At 35.4% G+C, this 11282-nt stretch overlaps 1 protein-coding gene across 1 annotated transcript; it reads right to left on the bottom strand.

Annotated features, from left to right (window-relative positions):
* Positions 1-2120: 2120 nt before the first annotated feature.
* LOC130816008 (translocase of chloroplast 90, chloroplastic) lies at positions 2121-8324 on the bottom strand. The gene is made up of 3 exons (XM_057682573.1): positions 7811-8324; positions 6410-6527; positions 2121-4914 (listed from the first exon to the last, which is right to left on the bottom strand). Exons 2-3 carry the CDS (start codon positions 6525-6527, stop codon positions 2672-2674), a joined length of 2361 nt encoding a protein of 786 aa, XP_057538556.1. The 5' UTR covers positions 7811-8324; the 3' UTR covers positions 2121-2671.
* Between the last annotated feature and the right edge of the window lie 2958 nt (positions 8325-11282).

Raw genomic sequence — 11282 nt, 5'->3', positions numbered from 1 at the left:
TTTTTCAAAACCAAGAAATTTCTCCCTATATCTTCTTTTCTCTACAACTCCAAAAATTTTTCTCCATTATTAGTTAATAAACCTAATAATAATAATGGAAGACATAGAAAGAGAAGAGAATCAAAAGGTCTTGAGAGTTTTAGAACTATTAAAACAAGCATCTCATGATTTACAATCAAACCCGAGTCCACAACCCACTGAGTCAAACTCGTCCGCCATTAAAGCTCTTCTTGAGCTTGAAACTGAATCAGACACAATCTTATCAGACCCAAATCTCACTCAACTTTCTAACCATCTATCATACCTCAAAACCCTAGTTGATAATCTCCAGAAAACTCGTGGGTATAGCTTAAGATCGTTTCTTAGAAGGCGAGCTTCGACTCACCAAATCGCCCGAGTTGCTGAAGCAATTGAGTCAGAGCTTCAAGCATGGATTGATCGTGAATTTATTGAGTCTCTTGTGAAAACTATTCGCGGGTTAGCGTTAGAATCGCCTAACTCGAACGAGGAAGACGAGTTAGTAAACTTATTGACTCAGTTCCAAGGCCGAGTTTCACAAGGGTTCAATCGCGAGTTGCAGGATTTAGTGCTGAAGGCTGGGATTTTCACCGAGTTAGAAACGATTCTCATAAACCCAACTCGATCAATTAAGCTAAGAGAAGAATGTGGTTATGTGATCGAAGGATTAATAAGATTTAACAAAAATGTTTTTGTGGGTCAAGTTTTGATGGGTCCAACAATCAAAGCCTTAATTTCAATGGGTTCAAGTTCTTCATTGCAAATTCTATGTTCTTTGATTAAAACAATCAAAAGTCCATTAGTTGATGAAATTGAATCAAACAAAGAAATCCCAACTATAATTGGATTCTTAAACTCAAATGATTTAACAATTCAAGTATTAGGGTTTGATTGCGTGCTGGAAATCGGATATTTCGGTCGAAAAGAGGCAATTGAAGCCATGATCAAAGAGGATATAGTGAAGAAATTGGTGGAATTGCAAAGATCAGAGCTTGGAGGAGACTTGATTGATGTAAAAGAAGAGAAAACAGAGGAAAACAGAGAAGAAACAGAGGAAAACAGGGGAAAACAATGGAGTAGAAAGAGTTATTTGGAAAGACATCCATTTGCAAGCTGTGTAGCAAGATTTGCAGTACAGTTAGAGGTTGGAGAAGGATTAAGACAAAGAGAAAAAAGAGGATTTAAGCAAGAAATTTTGAGATTAGTTAAGGAAGTATCTCTTAATGATGCTGAAGCTGCTACTATTCAAGCTGAAGTTTTGTGGGGTTCTTTTTCTTGATATTCATAGAAATTGAGATCGATTTTGCATATGGGGAGACTAAAAAGAACACATAATTTATGATATGTTTTGTAATAAAATTTTGTTTTTTTTCATATTTATGTTTTTGCCCTTGATTTGGGTTGTAGAATTTGGTGTATGTAATGTAATTTAGGGTGGTTGTAAAATAGATTTGTTTAATAAGCTAAATTTGATCATTTTTTATCAAGGAGAAACTGAAAAAAAAAAAATTCTGGGAATAGAGGGGAATTGGTATGTAAAGTTTGATAGTTTCTTATGTTTGGTAAATTGACATGCAAATCACTAGATGTATAAAATATAAGATGTGCTTCCCAACACCAGCGATAGCGTGGATGATGCAGTTGTAGTACCGCAATAAATCTGCCAAAATCATGAAATATCTCTTGATGTGAACGAAAATGCTATTTCATTTACACCTTCACAATACGGTAATATTAGTTTTCCAATGCAGCCAATAAGATTCGATGTCGCATTGTTTTTACATTATGACTATTAGTGATATTACCTTCAGCATATTTTTGTTCCACACACGAAATCTTACAGTCTATTTATGTGTCATGTTGTGTTGATACGAATACAACGGCCACACCTATTGTGATCGGCTAACATAGAGTCGACACATACAACCACAAATTCACAATGTGAACAGGCATAAAGCTGAGAAGTCAGGATCGTCTCTTGCTGTGGTCCTTGAATATGACCTTGTGGCTGACCAGTGACCACAAATAACACTAAACAAACCCAACTACATCATCAACATTACCCTTTTTGTTGTACTTCCATGTACTAATTATCGTCAAGGTTTGAAGAATAACAAAATCTCTTAACAGACTCAACACCTAAAACAATCAACATGACTGATCGTTGATAACAAATATTATACGCCTAGACCTAACAGTGCAACTAACTACATTTACTGAGTACTAATCCTGGTTTACACGCAATATTTTATTCTCGTTACAAGTCATTCTGAGTGTTGGAGTTGGACTTAGTAACTAAACTAAGAAAAAATTGAAACACAGACTGGAAGGAAGTTAAAAAAGTGCTCTAAACTTTCAGAGAGCACAACATTTACTGTTACAATGTAATCAAGTTTTAACTGAAACACCAACATTAATAAATGTATAAGATGATGTGATTACCTCCTGACTTCTACACTCATGCTCAAAATGGGGAATACCCTCCATGTACTATACAAACATCTACGATGTCTCGCTCAGATCTCGTCATAAACTAATATTGAATCTTACATCTATCTGGGACTTCTGGAAAACAAAAGACATAGCACGTTTATGCCTTTCTGCCAAAGAGCCCCTGTATCTCCAGGTCTAAGCAGGCCAAAGCAAGATAATATCATCCCACTTGAGCTTCACTAAGCTCTGATTTAGATTCCCTTTTTCGGCAAATGGCCCTTAGAATAGTAAATACCGCAATGAAAGCTATTTGAACATGCTCAGAGCTACACGTCTTGATAGAAATTTGCCCCATATTTTGGCTATTCATATTACCGTTAACAGACAATTTTACACCTCGGCATGGACGGAACTCAGACTCAAAACTTCCACCCAAGACCAACTCCTTGTTACAGGATAGAAAATTTACGGCCATGCTGACTTTATCATTCCTGATGGGGTAGTCTCTCCCTCTTAAAGTAGCTTCAAGGCTCCCACCACACGCAGCTTTCCCGCCACCCTCCATTCTACCAACATTTGCTGCAAACTTCAGCCTTTTGCCGATTAGAAGAGAGTCTTCAAGCTTAGTACCGATATAGTATTTGTTCTGGAATGATGTCATAGAAACTCCACAACCAGCAACATTATGCTTCACATTTCCTGTTTTTGCATGACTTCGCACAGTATAGATCATATCACTGCCAGATGACTGAATGCCAAGGCCTAAGGAGTATGTCGGGCCTCTGGGATCAGTATAGGCAGCAGCACACTCGGAGTGAATACTAAAATCATGCTTGTCCTTGCTCATTTGTCCAGAAACTGAAGCAGTTAAGTTCCTTCTGATTTCAAGAGCTGTTTCTAAGCTCACCCCATCAAAGCCCACATCATGGTCCCATCCTTGGGGATCCAACACAGGCCTCCAGAGCCATTGGTCACTCGACACAAAACCTCGATATCTATATACTGCAGAATCACAGTCAAAACTTGGAGGGATAGCAAAATCAGGCAGCTGTACAGCCTCTGGAGATACATCAGGAACATCTGTACTGTCGTCATTTGGCATGCTTTTATCCCCTAAAAGCTTTCTCTCTTTCCTCTTGCGTGACTCTTCCTTAAGTTGCTTCTTCAAAAATAAAATTTCCCGGTAATCCAGCTCATCCAGATAATCTTTCTTCTGAGAGTCACTCAACTTCGCAAATTGCAGTTTTGTCAGAATGCGTATAGGTGGTAACTGCTCATACTCATCGTCTTCATCATCTGAAAAAGAACGTTCATCAACTTCATCTGCTCCATCAGTCATTAGAGGGCGTTGACGGAGAAAAGATGAAAGCAGATGAGGCAGCAAAGGCAGCCGAGAGCTATTAGATGGCCCAAGTTCAATGCTGTTTTGGAGCCCCAAGAGGGAATTAGCATCACCAAGCACCTTAGTGCACGTGCACAGTAGTAGCAAATGTTGTTTCCAGTTCTGTCCATTTGGAAGTATTCTCTCCCCGGAGGTATTTTTCCTACAGTTGGTATGATTTTCAGCTAAAACTATAGGATTTTCGAGTTTGGTATCAGAAATAGCCAGCTGTATATATCGTTGCAGCAGGTCGGTGCAATGGGTTACATACGATTCATAATTGAGGGGAGACCCAGTGGGACCCTCGGGAGGTGCTGAACCAGCATTCGTCATGACAAGAATAGTGTTGAACCACAACGCAGAGCCAAAAACTTCTGTCATAAGCCTCAAGAGTGGGAAGTCATTATACCCCTTGCTCATGGTATCGAGCCGTTCAAGATACAGAACGACATCTGGTGGATTTTTCTTGACATATTTTTTTATGGAAAGCATAATTTTCTTGTTTCTTCTCATATTACGAGAAGAGGAAGGCCAGAAACCAGGAGTGTCAATAACTGTTATTTTAATGTCATTCACAGAACCAGTAACCTCTTGGATGCGATCCGTAGAAGGCTTGAAAGCATTAGTTCTTGCCTTTGTCTGATTGAAAAGAGTGTTTATTGTAGCACTTTTACCAACACCTGTCTTTCCCAAAACAAGTATCCTAAGAGAAAAATCAAGTGGGGGTCGCCGAGCAGCCTCCTGTTCTGCTGCTAAAGCCCTAGCTTTGTCACTTCTTAGGTTAATTCTATTCAAATCCGATTCCCCTGCTCTTATCAAAGTGGCCAAGTGGATACGATATAAAACTTTAGCCACAAGTATATCTTCTGGTGATTGATTGAGCCTTTGTACGATGCGGAAGAAATTAATTTGAAGAGCCTGAATCTTTGACAATGGATCCAACTTTTTCCCACCACTGATACAATAAGAGGAAACATCATCAACATGAACTTGCTGTGAAGACACTTCCATCGAGTTTTCTAGGCTGGTGCTGGAAGACTGCAATACATCAGCAGTTACTGTGCCATCATTTTGTCTGGACCCTGATAAACAGCAGGAGCAACATAAGAAAGCGACCCAAAACATATTAAAGTATAAGAATGCAGTCCCTACCCTAACAGCCAGTTTGGTAGGTGGTATTAAACGGTGGTAATGGAAATGAAAACTAGTGTAATTTTGGTTGAGAAATCTCTTGGCTACCTTGATGGCCATGCTTGTCCAACTTAAATCGACTCATTTTCTTCATAAAATTTATTCCAATGCATTACCATTGGGAGAGGTGATATTAGGTGGTAATAAATATTTGTAAACAAAAAACTTTTTTGTGATCAGTGTTTCATCATCATGGGAATGATATGGAACTTTTGATGAAATTTAACACTATAAAATCATTCCCATTACCACCATATAGTACCACTAACCAAACGGGCGTAAGAGCTAGTATGATTTGTTATAGTATCAAATTTGAAATTGATTATTCCAACTCCTTTTCATTTCACAAAACAATAACTATTCTTGACAAGCTTGAAATTCGTGTCGTTTCATAAAAAAAAGGGGGATTAAACAAGATACAGAAATCAACTTCTGTTGCACAGTAATATTTCCTAAAACCCAAACCTTGAGATAAAACATAATAGTTAAATATATCCACGAATCCCTACTTCCAACTGGATTTCGGAGAGTATTGAAATAAAAACGTGATAACATAAATATCAAGACTAAGGCAACTAATCCACATAGGTGATTAGTTTTTAATCTTTAATTTTTGGATACGACTTGGGTGTCCTAGGGTTGGAAGGGAAAGGGGCTCAGGGGTTGAAAATATAGCTCTTAAGCCACTTATTAATGCTCCACTTAAGAGAGTTCAACTTATCAGGCATACTATCAAAATAATAGTAGCAACATAAACGGATTGTCCGTGGCCTAACTGGTACTTTACATGTTGATGCACTCAGATTGAAACAACATAAGAAGCAACTATACAGAAATTGAGGTTTTGCCATATAAAAGTACAAATCAGCCGGAACAATAAAGCAGTGTGATAAAACCATGAGAACTACCTAATCCATACAGCTTTAACTAATTATACCAGCCACTACAATTCATTCTTATTTCTTCCACAGTCCCACCAAAACCAAGATAAGGGTACAACAAAAATTAATAACATACTTTCCCTTGACCTACAGATTCGGTAATTTTCATGCAACTTAAGTAGCTAAAAGTACAGATATTAAACTGAATACCCCAAAGGATTGTGGCTCATGGAGATAATTACTTAAAGCTATAAAAACTATGCATAGTACACCCAATGATGAGAACATTCTATGAAGCTAGTATGATCTAGGCACTTGAGAGATCAGAGAAAAGGGTTGGTACAAACACGGAGAGTAATTAACAGTGCTCAATTATTAATACTACAGGATAGCTTACTCAATTGCAATCTATCTAGTCAAGAAAGCAAAACCAGTTTCAAGAAAGATGTTTTCAATTAATATCTGATGAATTTTTCATACATATTACTTGCATACTAAGTTGTACCTGAAGAAGTAAACTCCTCATTCTTGGGTTCTTCCAGACGACTGGTGGACAAAGGCCTTAGCAGGACAAATGAACCCGAAACCAATTGAGCAAACACCCAATCCCTGATGCTCTTCATCTTCAAGAAGACATGAACTAGAAGTAAATAGGTAATTACAGAAAGAAGCACATGTGATCTAACAAGAGCCGCCTATAGTATACATGCATAAAATAGCTAAAAAGTAAAAAGCATAGACACTACATGGACGCGAAAAATGAAACAAACACCGCAATCAAGACAGATATGTCAGATACACTGACAGACAACCATTATCCTCTGTTACTCACTCTTTACTTCACCTCAAGTAACCGTGTCGTTTCGAACCCTTGACGCTCAAACATAGGCAGAACACTTGGTCATTTCAATTTTGATCCATATAAAGTTATAAATAAGCAAGCCAAATTAGACACTAGGACACAGATCCAAGTCGAACATGGGTGTATGAATCCGAGTAACAAAACTGTCATCAACTAACAAGAAGATCGCATATTCTTCTGTAGAAGCTCAGATAAAAAAAACTCATATTTTAGCAATTTAAGCCTCACAGATAACAGAGCTCGTACCGTAGGTATAGTCCACTAATTTAATTCAGCAATCACTATGAATAGTCACGACTCATGATTAGTTGCACAAATATCAAAACACATGTTAAAACACAATTAACACTGAATACTCATAATTTTAGACATCTAACAAGCACAACAACAATACCAAAGCCTTAAGATTGGCTCGACTACATGAACGAATGAACCAAGAAATAAGTCCTAGTAGACGACTACATGAAGTCACCCTTACACCGTATTTGGATAGCAAATTAAGAGAGAAAAAGAAAGGAAAGGAAGGGGAGGGGTAAGGTGGGAGAAAGCACATTTTTTGTGTAAAAAGAAAATGGGAGAAAAATGAGTGTTTCCCCTAAATCTTTTCACGTTGGGAAAGATTGTATTCTTAACAAAAATTGTCAATGTTTTCCTCCAAATCCCTCCCCTCCCTTTTTTTTTATACAAAAAAGGAATCCTCCATCCTTCCAAATCATTCCCCTTCCTTTCTCTCCATTTCTCTTTATACAAAGACAGTGTTAATGTCCCTGCAAAAAATCTACATCCAATTGTATGTATAAATATTACAACTAAAAACAAACCATCAAAGCTACATCTAGAAACTGAATAAGAGTCAGTTTTACAATAACATGCTCACGGTATTCCTTCAACTATGGCAGCAAATTAATGACAAACACAAAGTCACAAACCCATAATCATTCAATTTCAAAAAAATCATAATTAGCAGTCCACCCATCAATTCTATAGAGCTGGTGCATAATTTACAATCCAATTAAAATAAAAAAGATGAATAAATTACTTTACCTCATTCGAAATTCACCCAGCAAATAATCCTGCATATACAATGAGAAATCCTCCAATACACAATCAATTAACACCCAAATCATTGCAACAGTGTAAAAAAACCCAAATCATTGACCGCATTTGATGAATTTCAAACCACAAAAAATTAAATATGACTGATAAAACTGTTCTACACCTTACAAAGCAAAAAAGCCATATATTTGGTGATAAAACCCAAGCAAATAATAAACTTTTGGGTATTGTGAAAACACCAAGAAAAGACAAGGATAGATTTTATTGGCAATTTATGTGTCCTAGAAGGAAGAGAACAAACCCAAATTTGAGATTTGGAAAGTAAGAGAGAGAATGAGGAAGATAATGTGATTGTTGATCTTGGGTGTGTTTGGTTGGTGAGGATTGGGAATCCACAATTGCGAAGGGAGGGTGATGGATAATCATGATGGAATTTTGAGGGTCAGGCCTCGGGCCAAACTCGGCCCATGAGTTTACATTCCTTCCTTCTCTAATGAACTTGAATAGATTTGTTTTATTATTTTTTGGGCCGGGGAAATTAAATTTTTATGTACTCGTAATAGTTAGAATTGAACTTATGGAAAAAAAACACTCTTACCTACTAGGTCAACCAAAGATTATTAAGTAGATTTGTTAATAGAATTAGTCTTGTGAGAGACCGTCTCTTGATGAGTCGACCTTAAAATAAAAATCTCATGTGCTAATAATTGTAATTGGGCTATAACCTATATATGAGCAATATCTCATGATGAAACCGTCTCACACAACACAAATTCTTGTATGAGATGGTCTCACCTTGCGTCTCATATATACAATTTTTAATCTTTTCTTACCATCTATAAACCTTGTAGCCCAATACTAAACAATTATTCTCCCAGAGACCATTTCTAATAGAGACAACTCTTCACGCCCAGTTCATTATCATTTTATAATTTTTTTACAAAAAAAATCTTAAGACAAACACTCGCTTTATAACCTGTTTAACTAAATTGAAGTTGATGTTTTAACCTATTGAAGTTAGTATTTTTAACCTATTTGAGTTGGTATTTTAACTTATTAAATTTGGCATATAGAGTTCGTGTTTTAACCTGTTAAGTTGTCAACCTATTGAAGTTGATATTTCTGAAGTTGGTATTTTAACTTGTTGATGTTGGTTAAAACGTCAATTTAAAAATATCAACTTTAATATGTTAATATACCAAATTCACCAGGTTAAAACACCAACTTAATAGGTAAAATACCAACTTTAATAGATTATAACATCAACTTAAATATGTCAAAATACCAACTTAAGCAGCATAAAAACACTAAATTAAAAATGTTAAAACACCATTCCGAATAGGTTAAAATATCAATTTTAATAGGTTAAAACACCAACTCAAATAGGTTAAAACACCAACTTAAATAATTTAAAATACCTTACGCAACATAAAACAACTTAAAGAGGTTAAAGTATCATTTCAATAGGTTAAAATACCAACTTGAATATATAATACCAACTTTAATAGATTAACAATTTAATATGTTAAAACATCAATTCTAAATAAATTAAAATATCAATTTTATTAGGTTAGAACACCAACTAGAATAAGTTAAAATACCAACTCTAATAGGTTATAAACACCAATTTCAAATAGGTAAAAACATATTATACAACTTGCATTTGTTTTTAAGTTTAATTTATTTTTCTAATAATATATTGGGTTGGCCTAAATGGAAGCGCCTCTTTGAACAATTTGTGAATGGTAAATGCTTATCAAATTATACTCCTCAGCCTCAACCATTTAGTCTCATCCAAAAGGTATTAAGTCATATTCAAAAATTAAAAAAAAAAATTATTTTTGATAAATTAAAAATAAGAAAGGCAAATTATGTTGGAGAGGGGAATATTTAAGATTAGGGATTCTATTGAGCATACTAAACATTCCATTCCTAACAAACAAGTGAATCAGCAAGAAGGCATTCTCATTCATGGTATACAGCAGACTAACAAGGATACATTTAACTTAGGCAACTACATCAACAGTAGTAGCCAAGGATGCAGCAGGATTCATGATAGTGCACAACCTACTGATCAATACAATGCAAGACGGAGAAATATATCCATGTATTAGCCGAGTTAATGTACAGAAAGTTCTTTTCTTTAGCAAATTTCCAAGCACCTCTTTCAGCTAGTGTCTTCAGAAGCAAGATTGACAGGGGTAGCAAGACAATGTTCTCTTTCAACAATGGAGTTATAACAAATTCTAGTAATTAAAACGGGTCTGGTCGGACATGAAAAGCCCGGCCCATGTGAAGCAAAGAGCTTATATCCACCTCGGCCCGTATCCGGCCCATTGAACACCCTTAGAATTAGGTAATACTTATAAACTATAACATATTTTGAGGCTACAATCATCGACTAAGTTGGTTAAATTGACTCCTTAATATGCTATCATAAGTCGGCATGACGGAAGATTGACTTCTTTTTCCATTGACTTTTAATACCATTATGCTTATTTTATCGATGTGGGTTTTTGCTTTGACATTAATTTTATAGGGAGGTAATGGGAATTTAAACTTCTTCTTATCAATCAGGTTTGTATTAAATCTGTGCTTTGCTTATTCAAGTAAACAGTAGTACAACAAGGCACAAGCAACTATTGAAACGATAAAATAAATGTATAAATTAAAGGTCAAATTAAAGTATCTTATTAATCCGAGTTGATATTTTGACTTTTTCTTTATAGTCTTGAATTGTGCCAGCTTCGTTTGTGTGTTGTGGACTTTCAAGGTCCTTTCTATACGGCCTTGATTTTCGAATTTAGTCCACACTGCCTTGAAGATCAAATCTGACTTTTAAAGTTACAATTAAAAAATATTGACTCAAATATATAAAAATTCATTAGAAGTATTGTGGGTTCCAACTGAAAATGCTAACGTGGAACTGAAAATGCTAACGTGAATTAAAAATAATAAGTTGAAATCGAAAATGAGTCAAAACAGTCGGATTTCGATATGGTTAGATTTGACATTTTTGTCTTTTAGGATCAGGTCATTTTCTAGTTACGGATCAAGGGTCAAAAACTTCGAGTTATGACCACTAATTTTCAATCCGATTTCAAATCAAATTCGAGGTGGATCAAATCAAGTCGAGATCAAGACAACTATCTTATTTGAGATAAGAGCCGAACAAGTTTTTTTGAGACGAGATTAGAGTAAATTATAACTGGTCATCTGAAATTTTTTCATGTAACTCGAAAATTACTCAATATAATAAAAAAAGCTTCAAACACAACATATGTGAACAAAATTCTTTTGATCATTTTTTTCTCATTATTGTTAATTTTTTTCAAATCTATGTCATTCTTTTTTTTTTTGGTTAAACTAGATACATTATATTTATAGTCAACTTTAATATTTTAGTCAATATTTCTTTGTCTTGAAAAATTAAGGTTAGTATTGGATGAGTGGAGGAAAG

This window comes from Amaranthus tricolor, chromosome 6 (genome assembly GCF_026212465.1).
Source record: "Amaranthus tricolor cultivar Red isolate AtriRed21 chromosome 6, ASM2621246v1, whole genome shotgun sequence".
NCBI lineage: Eukaryota > Viridiplantae > Streptophyta > Magnoliopsida > Caryophyllales > Amaranthaceae > Amaranthus > Amaranthus tricolor.
The sequence above is the reverse complement of the archived record's forward strand: the minus strand, read 5'-3'. Positions and strand labels throughout refer to the sequence as shown.